Below are 20295 nucleotides of genomic sequence, written 5' to 3' on the forward strand. Positions count from 1 at the left end.
CACTTAATGCCAAGCTAGATTAGAAATCAATGGCTCCTCTGAGGGAGAACATTTCTACCATGTAATAGCATTAAAGTACGAGGACAGATGAGCAAAGAGACAGAGAAAGTTAAAGTGAAAGGGTAAAGATTTTCCATGAAAACTTGGACATGGTAGATCTTCAAAATTCTACATACTTCTTTTTAATACATTTGTGCAGGAAACCCGGAGATAAGGATCATACATGGTTTACAACTAAAACCCCTTACAAATGACTGATTTTTTTTTAAACCTCCTCTCAAATTTAGACAAAACATGATTCAAGAATTATGTCCTTTATTTAAACCACAGACTGTATATTAAGGTAGAAGTAGCTTGGTCTTATGTTACACTGACTAAGCGCAGTTTGAAGACCAAAGTTCCAGCTCAGCGTTGGTAGCATTTCCTGTTTGGAACAAGAAGTTTCAATAGTAGGAGTGCAGGGTGTTGCCTTTCAAGCAAACTCTAGTTTACTGGAGACACTGACAGGTTTATGCTACATAAGGAATGTATCACAATGAAGTAAAGTCCTTAATAATGCAGACAGAATGAGAGAGATGATAGAGATGATACAGAGATGATACAAAAATGTATGGTTTGGTATGTGCCTCTTTTTTGAGGTTAACATTTGGTGCATTAGCAATACATCTGCTGAAAAAGGTCAAGTAATGCTATATATTTGTTTGTCACTTATAATTCTTAAGGAACTTTAACACAGTTGGTGGTGAGTAAAGTGAAGAAGTGACGTAAAAGTGATAACCAAGTCCAAGAATTCAAAGACAAATGGGTAAACAAAGAGCCAAAAGACACAAGAAGAAGGGACAACAAGGGAAATCAGGAACAGAAACTCAAACTAACATCAAAATCTAAATGCAAAACACTAGAATTACAGTAAACAGAAAGTTATTAGTATTCAGGACCCAAAACCACCACAGAAGACAAATTATTAAGGTTAGGGTTTCAAATATAAAATGACTTGTTACTAGAGGTATAAAAGGGATACGTCCATGATGGCTGTGCACTCTTATCATTTAAAACTATCACCTCAAAATTGTACAGATGGCAAACATCAACTTTTTCTTTCTTACATTGCCTTGTTCCCAAGTTAGCATTCTCAAGTGATTCTAATTGAACTTCTAATTGTACTTTTTATGTACTTTTCTTTTTAATTATATATGTTTATTTATTATCATCATCATCATCATCATCATCATCATCATCATCATCATCATTATTATTATTATTATATGCAGAAAATTTGACATCTAAGCATGAGGTCAAGGTCACTTAGATCCAAGCTCAACTAACATTTTTAGTAGATGCAGTCACAAGATTTTCTGAAAATGTAACATCTGATCTTGACCTTGGGGTTGACGTTACTGAGATTTAAACTCATCTGAGATTGTTAGTAGAAACACATATGATACTGGTTTGAAACGCCCACGTTGCTGTGTTCTCAAGTTATCACTTTCACAAACTCGGATGTCTACATTGTCTGCCCATGATGACAATCCGCCATTAGCCTTTTGTGGCTGAGAGGTAAAAAGAAATATCAGCTTTACAACTGCAAACTCAAACCATCTTCCTTGAATAAACTTTACTGGAACTGTCACCAAACCAGCGGTTTGGGCCAAATCTGTTAACTCCGGATACTTTTCCAACTTGTCTCCGTGAGCAATTTTAAACTACCTTTACTCGCATTTGCTTTGTTACACTAAGCCACTAGTACATTGACCTGCGGCAGGCTGGACATGCTAAAGATTGCAAAAATTAGGCACCATCACACGATCAATATAACATGGGTAGCTGTGGAGCCATGGTTAGGAGAGTTTGAAAAACCTTCTAGTTGGCCCATGGTAAAATATGCTACTACTACTACTACTACTACTACTATCATAATAATAATACAACTGCTTTGATTCATATGAAACAATGTGATTTTTATTCATCACACAGCCTGTAATTATAGACATCTTTGAGTATATCGTTTTTCACCCATGACTCATTCTCCATGTCCACATAAAAAAAACAGGGTTAAATAAAATATTATATATTATCCCAGTATTACTGGGGATTGTTCTTGATCCAATGCAATGGAAACTGAAAACCAACTGTTGTATGGGTAGACTGATTTGACACTGAAATAATTTTTAACACACACTTTATATTCTTATTATTATATCTTTAAATTTCAGTGAAAACAAAAGTTCTCTGATGCTGAAAGAAAATCTCACATCCTACCTCTTTTTGTGGAAACAGAAAGCTATGGTAACAAATGTGTTGGTAGAAATACTCAAGTACCACGTTTTTCCTGTCAGCTGTTCTTCCTTTTCAAGATAAGCTGTGATTACACAAGTATTTCTGAGCCTTAATAAATATTCCATAAAATCCTCATCAGGTGGCCACATTGTCCTTTTCCCAGAAGTGACTGAAGCAGGCATCCCACTATATTAATCCTAGAATAGCAGTCATCTACAAAAGGCCTTTGTGACTGAATATCGGTGCTCACCATCAGCCTGTTCCTTTATATCAAAGAGGCTGCCTATTAATATTTACACAAGAGCCATTACAGCACAGAGGTAGACATGCCTGAATCAACACACAAACAATCCTCAGTCTGGTCAGCCAACAGTACATTATAATGGAGGAACAATTGCTGGCAACCACTGTTAGGTACAGAGTCCAGTAAAATTTAAGTGAATATTAATATTAGTAGTACTGTGCACAAGTCTTGAGTCATCCCTTAAATTTTCTAGGAAACTGGGAAACTGATGCAGCGATTTATGGACCTGAAAAATCATTGTGGAAACAGATAATAAGGCAAAAAGAGAGTATGTACGATTCTAAGATGCTTGAAAGTAATTTGGTATGACCACTATTATTTTTCATCACAGCCTGAATTCTCTCCCAGCTAAGGATTTTAAAAGCCCTCTTTGTTGATAACACACCATTTCAATCATTTAGAGTTTCTCTGGCTCTGAAGAGGCCAATCCATGACTAATTCCGTTCCACTGTGTGTTTTGTTGTCCAGGTATGTTTTACTTCACTGACAATGTATTTCTCATGCTGAAAAATGAAGCACTTGTAAATCAGATGCTTTGAAGAAGGTCCTAAATGCTGGATCATAATCTGAAGGTGCTGTTCTGCGTTCATACTTCTATTAATTTTGAGTAGAGACCCAACAACACAAGCTGAGGTCTAGGAGTGTGAGGTGCACTCACTAGGACTGCACTCTTCTGGACAGGGACCCTTGATGTGTGCCTGGAATCTAGTGGAGCCACTTATCCAGGTTCATGGTTACAGCTCCTAATGCTCCCATTATCACTGCGACCACTTTGGACTTTAACTTTCACATCTGGTCCAGTGTTTTCTTGGCCCCCTGGTACGTCTCTATTCTCTGATATTCCTCTTTTCCTTGGGTGGGATTGCCTCATCTATCACAACTGCAGTCTTCTCTTCTTTGTCAACCAAAACTATCTCTGTCTGGAACTCAAAGTCCCACGGAACCTTAGCCTTGTTGTTCTCAACCACCTTTTGTTGAATCTCCCACAGGGACTGGAAGACTTCTGGTTCATACAGATGTTCCTGTACACTATCCCAGCCACTTGGTTTGCTTCCAAGTGTAAGCTGTCGCAGCTTGCATCTTACATCTTACATCCTGTTACTATGTGCTGGATATTCCAGGGCACCTTTGCATAGTCAACAGTCTAAATTCTATCAGCTGTGGTAGATTGTGTAGTGTAGATAGTGTAGTGGTTTACACTATGTAGCCACTAAGCAGCATATTAACCAACGCATCAAAATAATTTAATTACTGTAGAAGAACATTACAACATTATTGAAGAATATCATGGAAAAGTTCAGAATTAATTCTGGAGAATGGTTGTATGTTGGTCTATGCAGAGACAAGGCACAGCTTTGCAGGCCATTGTCTAGATGTGCTTTTATTGTCACTGAGCAGTGCAAAGAAAATGTGGAACAACTCATCTGTGTGCTAATCTAGCTTGTGGTGTTTTTGGTCTTGGCACTTGTTAAAAAAATAAATTAATACATACAAAGAGGGGAACAGAAACCAAGGTTTAACAAAATGAAACTGTCCACTGAAACCACTATCTGAGCTTTTCATGTTTTTTTTGTATTTTTTTAGCTTTCCCCCCTTTGACCTACCTTTTAACCAATAAGCATTAGAACAAAACATCGCAACATTCCCAATAGCCTAGGTAAGTTGGGTTTTTAATGACTCCACACCCCACGCCACAACATATAGACAACTATTTGCAAAGCTCTGCATATGACAAACACACAACAATGCTAGGCACTTGACCTGTTGTTTTGTGGTATCTTTTTTTTAAAAACTTGAGTTTGGTAATCTGGCCTTCACAACCTAGATTTTTCTTGAGCCAGACAAAATGAATAAGAGATGGATCTGACTGCATTGTAATGACTTGTCAATCACAATGTTGCAACGCCCCAAATCATACTATACCACTAAATTAACTGCATGCTTTATTAAATAAGATTACAATTTCTTTATAGTTTGACTTCTTTTCAAAACCAAAAGACTTGGCCTGTGCTGGCCTTGGCATTGTTATCAATAACAAATATAGAATACTGCCAGCCATGCGCTTTGTCATCAGTGTCTGGGTAATAATGCCATGTAAATACATATAATACATACTTTTCCAGACATTACACGATGACGGTGCAGTTCAGCGGTGGGATTTACCAATAAATAGCCTTTAACCTGCAAGATCCCTAGTGGTTTGTGCAGTGATGGGCTATCAAATCAGGGAGAAGAAAAATACCACCGTTTGTGCCATGGGGTTATTGGGTTTTGTTCTGTGAATTTGTCTGCGGTGTTCACAGTGCTCTTATACTGTGTCACTGCTTCTGGACAGCATTTGCCTGGAGGGAAACAGAACACCGCAATACAGATTAAATCTCAGCCAAATCAGCCTCATGAACCAAAACACCGAGGACAAATTGAGTTACGGTTATAAATGTCATATGTCTGTGTTTCTGCTACATTAGTTAATACATTAATAAAACGTGATGATGAGCACATAAACACACAAACAGTTTCGACTGAAAACCTCAGTGGTGAAGGGTGAGGAGTGCATGAGTGAGTGATTGTGGTTTATAAAGAGACGATCCAGAATAACTACGGACACTCATAGTATCTCTCTCTACATATATACAGACATATAAATGCACACACAGTCATACATAGAATGCCATAACCAGGTATGTATAGTACAAAGGAGCTTCTGTGCGGAGTATGTCCTGGAAGTCCCGAGGTCAAAATGGAAATCACACCCGAGGGGGAAGGGAATTTTTTTAATGTTGTTTAATCAAGGCAGTTACGTTGATTTTGCAGAAGGATTTATGCTTTAACTGTGATCTCAAGGCTCCTGTATTCAATATTTTCAGATTAAATATGAATCAAATGATTGTGCAAGGTGTAAGAACGCCACAGATAATGAGCACTCACTGTGCTTACTGTCTTTCAGCCACTTGTTTTGGATTTACGGTCCACAGCTTCACTCTCATAAATCTCATCAACCCTGTTTCCAACCACAAGCAGCTGCTTTATAAGCAAAACAAGCTTTGATTACCCTTCTGTACACTACCTGACGTCAGACCAAATAACAGGAACAGAGCATTTCAAACAGTACAAGTGAAGCAGTAGTCAATACAAGAGAAAGTTGCCAGTGTCTTTCGACACAGATAAGTTTGAAACATTGAAGGGATTAACTGAGTAACAAGAAGCCACAACAACAAGGCAAGTCAAACCTCCACTACGCAGTGCTATCAGAAGACAAGTAATAAAATTTTTAAAAAATGCTCATATTGTGACTTATTATTAAAATGACAACTGTTAATTTTTGCAGATCATTTCTGCAAATCTAAGCCAATCACAACAGGGATTTCCAAATCCACCAGGACTGCCATACCCCACCTTATTAAGTGAATGTTTAATCAAATTTATAGAAAAGTGACATGTGATATTTACAGTTATTGTATTAGTTATCTTCTATTTAATGTTTGACCAGTTTAATAGGCTAACTGAAGATATCTATCTTGTATTAGTTATCTTCAGTGAGCCAGTGTTTGGCCAGTTTAATTATGAAAGCAACTTTAAATCATTTGATCTAATTTACATTTAAATTACAGATGCATTGATTGACCAACCAGTGACCAGGGTGGTGGTCCCCATCTTTAAGAAGGGGGACCGGAGGGTGTGTTCCAACTACAGGGGGAATCACACTCCTCAGCCTCCCTGGGAAAGTCTATGCCAGGGTGCTGGAAAGGAGAGTTCGTCCGTTAGTCGAACCTCGGATACGGGAGGAACAATGCGGTTTTCGTCCTGGTCGCGGAACACTGGACCAGCTCTTTATCCTCTCCAGGATACTTGAGGGTGCATGGGAGTTTGCCCAACCAGTCTACATGTGTTTTGTGGACTTGGAGAAGGCATTCGACCGTGTCCCTCGGGGTGTCCTGTGGGAGGTGTTGCGGGAATATGGGGTGTCTGGCCCATTGCTACGGGCCATTCGATCCCTATACAACCGTTGCAAGAGCTTGGTTCGCATTGCCGGCAATAAGTCGGACTCGTTCCCGGTGGGTGATGGGCTCTGCCAGGGCTGCCCTTTGTCTCCGGTTCTGTTCATAATTTTTATGGACAGGATTTCTAGGCGCAGCCAAGTGGCGGAGGGCTTTCGCTTTGGTGGCCTCAGAATCTCATCTCTGATTTTTGCAGATGATGTGGTTCTGTTGGCTTCATCGGGTGGGGGCCTCCAGCTCGCACTGGAACGGTTCGCAGCCAAGTGTGAAGCAGCAGGAATGAGGATCAGCACCTCCAAATCTGAGGCCATGGTTCTCAGCCGGAAAAGGGTGGAGTGCCCACTCCGGGTCGGGGATGAGTTCCTGCCCCAAGTGGAGGAGTTCAAGTATCTCAGGGTCTTGTTCGCGAGTGATGGGAGAAGGGAGCCGGAGATCGACAGACGGATTGGGGCTGCAGCTGCAGTAATGCGGATGCTGCTCCGGTCCGTCGTGGTGAAGAGGGAGCTGAGTGTAAAAGCGAAGCTCTCAATTTACCGGTCGATCTACGTCCCTACCCTCACCTATGGCCACGAGCTGTGGGTAGTGACCGAAAGAACGAGATCGCGGATACAAGCGGCAGAAATGAGCTTCCTCCGAAGGGTGGCTGGCCTCTCCCTTAGAGATAGGGTGAGAAGTTCAGCCATCTGGGAGGGGCTCAGAGTAGAGCAGCTGCTGCTCCACATCGAAAGGAGCCAGCTGAGGTGGTTCGGGCATCTGACAAGGATGCCCCCTGGGCGCCTCCTGGGTGAGGTGTTCCAGGCATGTCCCACCGGGAGGAGGCCCCGGGGCAGACCCAGGACACGCTGGAGAGATTATATCTCTCGGCTGGCCTGGGAACGCCTTGGTATTCCCCCGGATAAGCTGGAGGAGGTGGCTGGGGAGAGGGAGGTCTGGGCCTCTTTGCTTAGGCTGCTGCCCCCGCGACCCGGCCCCGGATAAAGCGGATGAAGATGGATGGATGGATGGATGGATGACCAGAATCAGGTAATTTCCAGTGTCACTGGCCCTAACCAGTAGCCTACTGGTGTGACAAATTAGAAGCTGGTCCAAGACACAGCAGCGCAGGCAAACAATGTGCATACACTCACAAGCTAAACTTGTCATAGTCCTGGGTCACTGATAGAGTATTTTCAGTTTTGGTTCTTGTTAGTTGGTTCCTGAATATTTATTTTCTAGTGCCTTTAGAGCTTGTTATTTATAGTTTTTGATTTTTGGTTTACTTCTGTTTGTTTCCCTTCATGTCCAGTGTGTCTCTGTCTGATCTCTGTGTCCTCATATTTGTTTACCTCCAGTCTCTCCAGTCATGTCCCAGTTTATGTATGGTCTCTCTGTTTCCGTGGCAGCCTGTGTTCCCTGTCTTGTACGTAGTACGTCCGAAGTCCGGTCCCTGTGTTAGTCCCTTCCTGTTCCTGTAATCTTCTGTGTTTCTTGCCTTTGTCTCTCATGTCTCCATGTCTATTTAGTCCCACTCCCAGTCTCACATTCACATGTCCTAGTCTGAGTCTCAGTGTGTGCTACTTCTTGTTTTATTTTGATTGGCCCCTGTACTTCACTCTCTGCACTAAATTACAAGCGTAATGATTTTCTCATCTTATCTGCAACAGTGCTGCAGTTTATGGTTAGATTTTTTTATGTATAACCATTTTATCTTTATCATCATCAACATATGATAAATTGTGTGTGGTGGAAGAATCATATGATGCATGAAACGCCTCTTTTTAGGTGAATATACATAGAGCCTTAGCAAGCAGTGATAATCACCGTTGTGATACCGGTTATTTCCATTGGAGGTTTTAGGTCATGTCATGCCAGCTAGTGCAAAAAAAAAAGTCTACCTGTGTTACACTATGATCTGATGACCATCTGATCACATTTACCTTCAAACAGCTGAACATGGACGTTGTAAAGAAGCTAACAAAGACTAAAGTTCAAGTTAGCACAGCTCAGAGCCAGCAGATTGTTTGCCTGCTGTGTTGATCATGCTCTCATAGTGTGTCATTACTTCTGGACTGCATTTGCTTAGAGAGAAACAGAACACCATGACACACATTAAACCCCTGCCAAGTCAGCCTTATGCACCACAACACTAAAGACATGAGACTGGCTTATAATTTGGTCCTTTGCTGGGAAGAGTCAAAAGATCAAAGCAGTTATGATTAAAAACTGAAAAAAGAAAATGGGTGACGTCCTGTTATCTGCTGAATTTATAATCATATTGGAAAATGATTCAAGCACCTTACATTTTCTTTCTAGCATATAAATATATTGAACCTGCTTTTTGTTTGGTAAAATAAATCAAGTCATTTTCAGTCAAGTATTTGTACCTCTTTCCAGCAGCAGAGCACTTTTTTTTGGATGTTTCAGTGAGAGAAGATCCTGTAACTTGTTGCAGCTTGGGAAAAATGTCAAAAAGTTCACTGATTTCTTTTATTATAAAAATAATATTTTGCATTGAAGGAAAGTTGACTTTGCAGTCAGGTATATTGGAATAGGATAATAAAATTGCTTTTAATTTGTATGATTTGTAATTTAAATGCTAATTATGTCTACTATCACGCATTACAGGTAGCTCAAGAAGCCATTTTTTTCTGAACTGCAAGCAATACTGCAGATTATATTATGTGCAAGTGTGATTTCAAAAATCTTATCAATAAATGTGGGCTTTCTGCTTGGCCAGACTCTGAACTTCAAGGTCGCTTTGCTTTACCATCTACTGTGAAAACCCCAGCATATCTTGAACCTATCTGCAGCCCATTCCACTGAACCAAACAGCTTTAACGAAGATATATCTCTTCACAGGGCGGCAAGGTCAAGGATAGAGAGGGCACTTGGCAGCCAGATGCAAACTGTCCTTCCTTCTGCGGCCAAACTGACTGGCTGAGACGACCGAGCTCAAATCTCCCTCTGGATCAACAGAAACAGGACCATGAGTGCAGGCCAAGGGGGAAGAATTCAGATACTGCTTTGGTCACCAGTTAAAAATAACAGTAAGTCCAAAGAAGTTGTAGTAGATGGTAGAATTATAACATAGCAAGAGAATGCCAACAAAGGCATAATTACATTGACAGATTCAAACCTGCAGGCCTATGCAAAACCCATTTAATTATTTTTTGCATTTCCCTTGAAATAATTATATGTACTCCCTCTGTTTCAGCTAAACTATCCCTTACACTCACGGACAAACTGTCATGATCTTCCAGCGCCAGCAAATATGATACAAACTCACATGGTCAATATGGGATGCACAATAGTGTCAACAGTTAGCCTATTCATCAATAAGATACAAAGAAAGAAAGAAATCAGCACAAATTGTCATATAAAAAAAAAAATCTATTTAGGCATTTTTCAAGGTAACATGAAAACTGAATGAAATATTGTCAAAATAATTCACAAAGAAAACAGATTAATGGATAATAAATGAAGCCCTTCTAAGAATTTATGGTCAAGTTACATCTGAAGTAGAAAAAATTCCCAGTCATGGTATATAAGTAAAACAAAATAATTTTTTTTTAAACTATTTTAGTTATTTAGAGGAAACTTTTCAAAGTTGTTCCAGACAGAGTATGACCTTAGGGGCTGCACCAAGCCAAACAAAGATAAATATTATTTTGAACTGTGTAACATAATAGTACTTTAATAGAGTCCTAAAATAAAATTATGGAGGCAGAAAGAAAGAAATTGAAACTCTACTAAAGGGAGTGTTCTCCCATTAAAATTATATTTAAAACACTAAGCTGGCCTGGTTTTCTCTACGAGATCACTTCAAAGCTTCAGAATGCTCAATGTAAAGATACTGAGCCCTTTAATTTTAAGCAAGGTCCCAAAAAACATGCAAACATCTGCCCAAGAAAGCATTGCTCCAGAGAGTACAATGCTAAGAGGTCACACAATGGACCTTAAAACCTTAAAAACCAACAATGACAAAAATATCACAAAGAGAGATCTCAACATGCCAGGATCAGAGCATCTCATGGGTAGATGGTATATCTATACATCTATATATCATGAGAGAGACCACAAACCTACCCCTGTGGTACACCATGCTTAATAGATGCAAATAAAGACATACCGTAGCTGTTTATTTGCTCAATTTGTCAGATATTGGGAAAACTATGTGAAGACTGTATGTACTGGATATCCACCACCACAATAGCTGTAGACTTTCCAGTAGCAGGGTTTATTTGAAGCTGACTTGTACTGGTATTCATCCACAATGAGTGCGGTTGGAGTACTTACAAAATACGAACTAAGAAATATTGAGAATGGGCTCAGCAGTAAAAAATAATTTTAGTAGGGGGGCAAAAGTTCTGTAACATGGCTTGAATTCCCAACACAAAAATCACCAGTCTCATGTTGTGGGTCCATTTTGTGTGTGTCAGTAGCTACCTAAATTGGTTAGCTGTTGTGTGTATGCGTGTCTCTGATGTTCCAATAGTTTAGTTTCAATTCAAATTAACATCTCAAAAAGCCAAAGTTAGACCAACAAATAGCATTCCACGAGGTAAAATGACTGTTTTTGTGAAGAAAGTCAGGTGACTTTGATGATGGCAAATTCCTATTGTGTTTTCACCAAATAGATGAACTCGAATCAGCTGTAATGCTGAATGTATACCTTGTACAGTGTGTAGACAAAAGGACAGCAAAGGTGGAGTGTCACGTGTATAAGATTGAAGTGAGAGAGAAAAGTACTGGCACAGCTTAATGAAAGAAATACTTTATGTAATGCAGATATTAAAATGTATTGTTTAAAAGTGGTACCATCTCATCCTAGTCCTATGAAACAGACACTGTGATCCAACCACCCATGGTCTCTTTTGACAATAATTTCTTCTCATTTTGCTTCTCTTTTGCACTGCTGTAAAAGAGCAGTGGAGGTTGAGAAATTAAAGATGGTATTTAGTATGTTAATTAGACATGTGCAGGAGGTGGTTAGTATCAGGTTAAAATGTACTACTCTTGTAGATTCAATAATGTTGAAAGAAAATTCACATCAAAACTGAAGTGGATATACGTCAGAATAGTGTAATCAGAATCAAAATCTCATTTGCTGCCAACTACTTACACAAACAAGGAGTCTTAGTACCATACAATACAATAACACAAAAAAAGAAAATATAAAATACTTACAGAGAAGGGGGACGTGTGAAATCTAAGTGTGAACATCATGTGCAAAGCACTCAACTGCAATGAGTCCAACGTGCAATGTTTTTATAGCGTAGGTGAGTAAGTACGTGTGCTAACGTAGCACATTCATTATAAGGAGTCAGGGTTGAAGTACTAGGCTTTGTTAAGTAGTCGAACTGCTGACAGAAAGAAACTGCTCTTGCAATGTGAGGCATTGGCCCTGATGACCCACAGCCTGCTACCAGTATCTCACCAGGGTGAGAGGTGTCAGCAGTAGAGCAGGGCGATATGACCAAAAATATTTATCATGATATACATTTGAAAATTTGCGATAACGGTATAACTGACGATATAATTGACACTAGACAAAATACTTTATAACTCCACAACTTTATTAGTACAAAAAAACCCCCATCAATGTATTTTCACTTAAACAAGCAGATGTTTTTATGTGCATTAAAGTAATATAAAAATTTTACCGTGCAAATGCAAATTCCTTGCTGACAGTTTAACCAAAAAGCATTTCCAGTGGAAATTGGCCAACATATCCTCAGCATAACCATGTATAATATCCACAAAACTTAAAAAGAAGTTATACACACACAATACGGTAATATTATGTTGAAGCACAGTACGTATCACTCCGCGAGGCTCCTGCCTACAATAGCCGTAATGCTCCGGCAATCCATCAAGCGGTGCGGGTTTGTAGCTTAGCAAAGTCGTACTAAAACATCAGTAAACACTGTGTCAGTAAACACAACCAGAATTCGTACATAAGGCACACGGGATTATAAGGGGCACTGTTGATTTTCAAACAAATCAAAGGATTGATTTTAAGTGTGCCGTATTTTCCAAAAAACACGGTAATAACAACGGCCCGCTAGCATGCTCTAGCAAAAATAGTGCTTTGTTGTGTATCTGATGGATGAAAGTTAAACCAGTTCCACACCACTGAAGTTGCAGCATTTTTAAAAATCAATTCTGGTTCATCCGTTTCATTCAACGATCCGCGTTTGCCCTTCTCATTCTCCGTCAGCACCATGCTTTTTCCGCCATGTGCGTATGAAAACAAAGGCACTGCACATGCGCATTTTACCCATAGTCTATCGCGATATTTCATTTTCTTATTGTTGCCCAACATTATACCGGTATTACCATGAATGGTATGATATGGCCCAGCCCTAGTCAGCAGCAATCTTTCTTGCTGTTTTGACTCTGAGAGTTAATAGAAATGAAGATTTTTGGGAACAAAGAACATGCTACAACCCAAACTGTGGCCTGAAAATTAAGGCACAAACTGAACCATGGCTTTAGAGAATCGTTACAAACACTAGTTTAAAAATATATTAATACAGCTTAAATGTTAATATATTGTAGAGCCCAGCCCTACTCACAGGTTCAGCAATGTTACAACAGTTGTTTTCCGAGGGGTACAAACATGAACAGATTGATTTCATAACGGTACCTGATAAGACAGAAAACATTTTACTGTGAGACCATTTCTAAGCCAACTCTAGCGAAAATGTACTGCATCACCATGGCAACCAGCAAAATGGATGCAGAGATACCAGTATGAGCAAGGTGTATCATTAGGGAGAGTCCTTAAATAAAGTGATCCTTGTCTCTAAAGGAAGTCGACTGTGAGATACATTCCTACTGACCAGTCTGTCTGTCAAGTGAAATGACTGTCACATACTGGGGCACACACACAGGAGTAAGTGGCCAGTTCTGAGCCACTTGTAGCAATAATGGGAAAAACTGGACTGGTAGTGAAAATCATTTATTCCCAATTAAGGAGGCAGCTGGTTTCACTGTATAAACATGTGAATGCTACTGAACCTTAGCACACCAGAAGTGATATAAAGACAAAAATGTCCAGGATCAAAGCTAATATATGAACTAAAAAAGGTAGTTACTCAGGTAGTGATATAGTTAACCAACAAGTGCCAGAACTGAGAGTACAGATATAAATAAAAAAAAAACACCCTGAATTATAATGTACTATGACAAAAAATATTTAATAATTAACTCTTTATTCTAAATGGTGTTTCCACACTGCTGCTTGCAGCTCTGCAAAAAGAATCAGGCTGAATACCAAACTAAGGCTACAGTTCTTTGAATAAAGTGGAAGCTAATCTAGAGCTCCAATAAAGCCATTTAAAGGGAGTCTGGGGAGCCTGGCCAATTAACATGAAATGTCATTAATGCAGCAGCCTTACAGAGTATGAAATGTATTGATCCATTTGCAGATAAATCTCCATTTGCACTTGAATGGACATGAATCACTGTACTTTTTGTCATTCTAATCATAGTTAATGGTAAAGGCCTCCATTCCTGGACAAATGGGGATTTCCATTTGTTCCGCATTGCTGTGTTTGATTCACGCAAGGACTGAGGGGACGTTGATTCTTTCATATGGGCAAACTGGTGACAGAAAACCACTTTGGCACAGATTGATGAAACTGAAAAAAAAACTATTCTAGAAAGTGAAAATAGTAAAAGAGAAGGTTTAATGCTCCTTATTAATTATAATGTCCTGGGTTTTACCAGCTAAATTATCCCTAACCTTGGGAACAACTCAATAAAAAAGGAAAGAACAATTATTAGTTCTCCATTGAATTTAAGCCTTACCACAGAAACTGTATATTACTTGACATTGATACTCCCTTCAAGACAGGGTGCAATTAGTCTTTTCTGCTCACATACTGTAAAGCCTAACAAATAAAAAAATATATAGATCTAGAGATAAATACTATAAAATGCACCAGCACATACCCTACATCCTGAACTGAGAAGGTACTAGATTACTTGTAGTGCAGTTAAATGCTGTGGGAGGGGAAGGAAAATGCCTGAGACATACAAAATTTAACAGGCCATATGATAATTAAGTCCCCAAATGCTTTGTTTTCTGTCTCACACTGCATGCATCTTCCAATATTTTTGAACAATGCATGCACCTGTAACATCACAATTGCTGAAGAAAAAGGACAACTGCAGGATTTGCTGTACGCGCCTCTGTTACTGACCAGACGGTGCCCCGAGGGTTATTAGGAATTCAAGTCACACAGAGACAATGTGGTGTCACCGAGCAGCAGTCAAGCATTAGGGTTGCTAGCATATAGCGCACAGCTAACAAACAGGGTGAAGAAGCCGGCTGGAGGATCTCCTTACCTTTCAGCACCAGCACCGTTTCAGTACCAGCTGCAGCCTGTCCCTCCGCGCTGCTGCTGCTGGTGGTCGGGGGCTCGTCTCCCTCAAACAGCTGGTTCACCTCCCCCTGCATGTCGGAGGGGCGCCGGTCGCCGTCGCTCTTGGAGACGGTGAACCTCTGGCTCATGGTTGTCGCCGGTGAGACAACAGTCGGGTCTTCTTGTCACGGTGCGGGGTGACGCGGACGGATAAAGACGGTCAAAATGCCCTCACCTGTCTGATTATAGTAGTCCACAGTTACAGTCTATGGAGTTTACCTCCTACTACTCAGTGCTGGACGAGCAGCCGCTCTTTGTTGGTCCATTAGATGTGTAATACCGAGTGGACCATCTCATCAACCGGTGTCTGCCGCTGCTGCGCACCTGGGTCCTAAAGCCGAATATTTATTTTAATAAAAACAGCAAACGTAAACACACATAGTAATGCACGAAACATGATGATTATGATTTTTTTAATGAGCTGGTATTTTTTATTTCTCCTCATTTTGTTATAATTTTTCCTATATCTAACACTAAGATCAACGCAGCTCTTTGTGGCTCTAAATTGGCCGTTGCTGGGCAACCAAAAATCAGTCTCTGACCCAGCTGTGGTAATGTGCTGTAAAGTTGAGGGGATCTTTCCTCAATAATCGTCATACCGCATTAATAAAAAGGAAATTAGAAAAGATACATCAAAAATACATTTCCAGCACTACTAGGATTTTTTTAAAGAGGATCATTTGCACCTGTTTGGTATAAAAGAACTTAATGAGAGAGAGATATTTTGAGCAATGTATGATAAAGCCATTAGTCTTGCTGTTATTGAAAACGCATGATAAAGAAGGCAAAATTTTGACTTCTCGCTTTATTTTGCACCAGGACGCATCATCCCAAACACACCGGCAATGCTGTAAAAGCATTGACAAGATCTGCAAAACTGAACTATTAGTCTTCCCACAGACCAGACCTGGAGGATGATCTTGACACAGAATGGAACAAAAGAAAATAAACATAAAAATTCAGTTCTGACACGAAAGTAAAATTCACGTCAGATCTACTTTAGTTTCAGAAAACCGAGAAAGCAAGGAACAAGACAAACAGTCATCCCATTCATTTTCCTCTTATGGTCTACGGCCATACGCTGATTTCTCCTTAACGGATCTCAAAGCTCTGCCCTCAAATTGGGTCATATTTAAGTATTTTTATCATTTGATCTTTAATTTGTATTTTTCCCCAAATGTATTATTTTATGTTGTAATCTAATGTATTATTCGCCATACATTCGTTCTGCTTTGTTAATCTATTGCGTTGTTGTAAAGTGTTGGTGGATACCATAAAACTGGTTTGTATCGTGCCACCATTTGGCAATGAAAGGTTAAGGTAAGTAAGCAGGACGTGGACTGTTTTGTGACCGTCACAGTTTATAATTGTTTTAGATGTAATATCAGGAAATTGTAAACGTGTCTCCAACTGGAGATGTTTTTTTAGTTTTTGGTTTTGTTTGGAACACCCTCCCCCAAAATTTTTACATCCTCTTCCTTTTTTTTTCTTTTTTCTCTTTTGCTACCAAATGGCATACGAGTTGTCTTCGAAAAGCCTGAGTCATAAACTTTACGTCTTGCAGAAGCGACAAAGAAGGAGAACAGGCAAGTGTCATTACCCATCCTTAAAACACTGCAAGTCCCAGGCTTTTCTAACCCTCTGTCAGCCAAGTGGAAGCTAAATTGGCTAGTCTTTTAGCATCAATTCATATGTAAATTAGGTCGTTACCTGAGAAGTGGGGGAGTGGGGATGTGTGAATGATTGCTGATTTCTAACTGCCATCTGCCTCTTTGTTTGTGTGTGGGGGTGGGGAGCTGCTAAAAGCTGTGAACTTCCTTTTGTGTTGAGGTGGATGCAATTGTCATCTTGTTCAACGCCTTGAACGGTTACTAGGGTTCCATCACTACATGACTGCTGGTCAGCAAACCTGGGAAACCCACAGATCATTCGAACTATGCTGCGAAACCGCTTCCAAGACATCATGCAACACCTACGCTTTGATGACAGGTCCCCCCGCAGTGATCAAGCAAAGACTGATAAGTTCGCTGCAATTTCCAGTGTGTGGGGATCATTTGTCACCAACTGTATCACGTGCTACAACCCTGGTCTACATATCACCATTGATGAACAGCTTTTCCCATCAAAGACTCGGTGCTGTTTCCTGCAGTATATTGCAAGTAAACCAGACAAGTTTGGGATCAAGTTTTGGGTGGCTTGCGACCTAAAATCCAAGTACATTTGCAATGTCTTCCCATATCTTGGCAAGGACCCCAATCGTCCCAGTGGGGAGAGACTGTCTGAAAATGTAGTGATGAGGCTGATGGAACCATTCCTAGACAAGGGCAGAAATGTTACCACGGACAATTTCTTCACATTGCTTTCACTTGCGCAAAAACTTCTTAGACGGAAAACCACCATCCTCGGCACAGTCAACAAGAGTCGCTGGGAAATTCCTCAATCCGCTAGACACACAGATCGCAATGAATTCACCACTCAGGTATGTTGCAGGTCTTTTGTGGTTCTATGTTTATGTGTTTCATTGTGTGTAAAAGTGCTATGGAAATAACAATTTATCTTATTTCTTAGGTGTTTTCAACCTCTGCTGCCACGCTGACGGCGAATGCGGCCAAACGGAAGAAGACAGTCTATATTCTTAGCAGCGTGCAGAGCGTGGTTCAGACTGATAACACCACCAAAAGGAAGCCAAACACTGTCGCCGTTTACACCACAACGTGTGGTGTGGATGTGATGGACCAGATGATGCGGGAGTACACTGTCCGCAGAGGAACACGGCGCTGGCCAGTTGCCGTGTTCTATAACATGATTGACATGGCAGCACTGAATGCACATGTGCTGTATCAAGCATGCACCGGGACGAAGGAAAGACGGGTGGACTTCCTGGTGGAGCTTGCAAGAGAGTTGGCTCACTCTCATGTAGCTGGGAAGAAGGCAAGAAAAGAACAGTTGCTTCGGACACAACCCTCCACACCTAGCCCTGGAAAAAGAGCCATGTGTCAGGTCAAACACAAATGCAAGAACAATCATGCCACTGTGCGATGTGTTCACTGCTACAGATACACATGTGGTAAATGCAGACTACAGATACCATGGCAGTGCCAGGATTGTGAGTGATTGCTGAAAATGTTGAAATGTACTCACTCACTTTTTATTATTATTTGTAAATATGTGTACAAATGGTTGGGGTTTTTTTGTACTGTTTTTATCAATAAATCTCAGCAACAAAAAGAAAATACACCCATGTGTGTTGATTACTCCTTAAGATGGCAAACTGAAACACAAGTTTCGACGGAATTTTAATGAAAACAACAGAATTTGAGAACAAACAATTAAAATACATTTAACATTTGAGATTAAATTTTTAACATCAGAATTATAGTATTATAGATACTATCACAAGTGAAGATTATTATTTACACAATAAAAGAATGTGAAAAAAGTCAGAGAAGACAAAAGACAACAAAACTAGTATGCTACCAATTCTTTAAAAGCTTAAAAATTAAACATGTATATGATTTTCATATCTGAATTTTCTCTTTTAGTGCTTTTATGTTTTTATTGATTATTTTGTGAATGTTAAAAGGTTTGAGCACATAATTAATCTGCAGTTAAAAAGTTTAATAGTGACTGAAAGAAACAGACATGAAGAGATTCATAATTAAACTCCAGTGACACAAATGTTTTAATCAAAACTCTTACCCTTGCTGTCAATCCCAGTCATGGTGCTTTTTTCGTAGTGAATTTTTGAAGTTAAACTTTTACACTGCCCAAACCTGATTTAATTAGTAGTCAAAAGATATAAAGAATGAAAAAATAACTTTAAATGACATAATGAAATATGAAGCACAAACACTGGCAAACATACAGTATAAACAACAATTATAAGGAAGAAAATTAGTTACATTTTCAGTGAAACTGTGGCTTCATAGATGTTTGCTTCTTCCATTGCCGTAATGTTCACATAGGCACCGACAGGTAGGACACTGAATACAGTAGCCCAGCAGCTGTTTGAGGACACGGCTATAAAGTACCATTTCCCAGTCAGCTGAAATGAAGACATTGTTTGTTCATTCGTTATTTTAGTTTTTTTTTTTTGTTGCTTTGTAAATGTTTTGCACTAATCTGACACATTTAACACTATTCATGAAATACAAACTTGCACAAATCCATTACATGGGTGCAGTTTCATTTTACTAAAATTCTACTAGCAAATCAGTTTTACAACTATAATCTTAGCTATAAAGGTTTAAAAGAGACTTACATCTTGATCCCTATCTGCTGTTTTTAGATACCTCTCACAGGCCACTGATGAAGGCTGGCACACAGAGATGAAATTCAGCACAAGAACAGCGACACAAAACGCTTTCATCTTGGCTCAGTATGAGTTCACTTCTGCTGATTCTTAGTCTTTTTCGGGTTTATACTGACCAGTTAGTTTTCCCACCCCTATTTAAGAGGAAATGAAGTGAATGACCTCAAATGCCATCATTTCCAGTAAAGACCACATTTACCAATCATCATCTAGGTCACAAACTGATAAACATGTCAGTGTGTGGACAGATAAGTTCAAGGTTAAACCTTCAAAACCTTGATCAAACCTAACATCGTGCCCTGGATCAAAAGTACATACTGATAAGATTTATCAGTATTTTCAGTATGGTGACACTTGAAATATGATAAAACGATGTATCATACTTTACTATGTATACTCAGAATCAGAATCGTGTTTATTGGCCATGTATATGTGCAGACACATACAAGGAATTTGGTTCCGGTAGATGGTAACACGTTCTCTAAAAAAAACTGTGGAGAAAGAAAATTGACATTTCATAAGATGCAGTTTAATTGGTGACAGATGATTGCACATGCTATATTTCTAGCTGTCGATGCAAACTGCTCACTGCATTTGCAGTAATATGAATTTTGTTAACATTTTAAAAGCAGTTTATAGGTCTATCATTAACCACACAATATCCTGTCTGTGTTTGGCAAATGTGTGCATGCTTACTCTTGCAAAATACATTTACTCAAAATGCAAATGGTTTAGAAAAAACACATCAGGGTGCAGGCAGAAATGAATTTGCAGTGGATGACCAAGGCAAGGCAGTAATTTGTTGGCATTTGCAAAAAAAAGGACATAATTGTAGAACACAGTTGAAAGGTTTAAAGATTTTAATAAACAATCTTAAGGAAGCAAAGGGAATAAATATCCTAAGCAACACAGATACTTTGCTGAGATACACACTCTCTGTGTATCTGGATTTTTTCTTTTTCATTTATTAACAGGTATCAGATTCAGGTCAGA

At 39.5% G+C, this 20295-nt stretch overlaps 1 protein-coding gene across 4 annotated transcripts in view; it reads right to left on the reverse strand.

The window, feature by feature from the left end:
• slc12a5a (solute carrier family 12 member 5a) overlaps window positions 1-15310 on the reverse strand; it is a 197630-nt gene extending 182320 nt beyond the window's left edge. For 2 of the 4 annotated variants that reach the window (XM_086293399.1, XM_086293397.1), the window contains exon 1: window positions 14914-15310. In XM_086293399.1, the coding sequence (XP_086149525.1) occupies window positions 14914-15079 (166 nt within the window). In that variant the 5' untranslated portion in view covers window positions 15080-15310. The remainder of the gene's footprint in view (window positions 1-14913) is intronic. The other 2 variants (XM_086293398.1, XM_086293396.1) reach the window with 1 other exon arrangement.
• Window positions 15311-20295: the final 4985 nt, after the last annotated feature.

The sequence above is a fragment of the Aulonocara sp. 'chitande type north' Nkhata Bay genome, linkage group LG5 (assembly GCF_057382095.1).
Source record: "Aulonocara sp. 'chitande type north' Nkhata Bay isolate Kocher_YH1m ecotype deep benthic linkage group LG5, A_spYH_male_GT1.1, whole genome shotgun sequence".
Classification (NCBI taxonomy): Eukaryota; Metazoa; Chordata; class Actinopteri; order Cichliformes; family Cichlidae; genus Aulonocara; species Aulonocara sp. 'chitande type north' Nkhata Bay.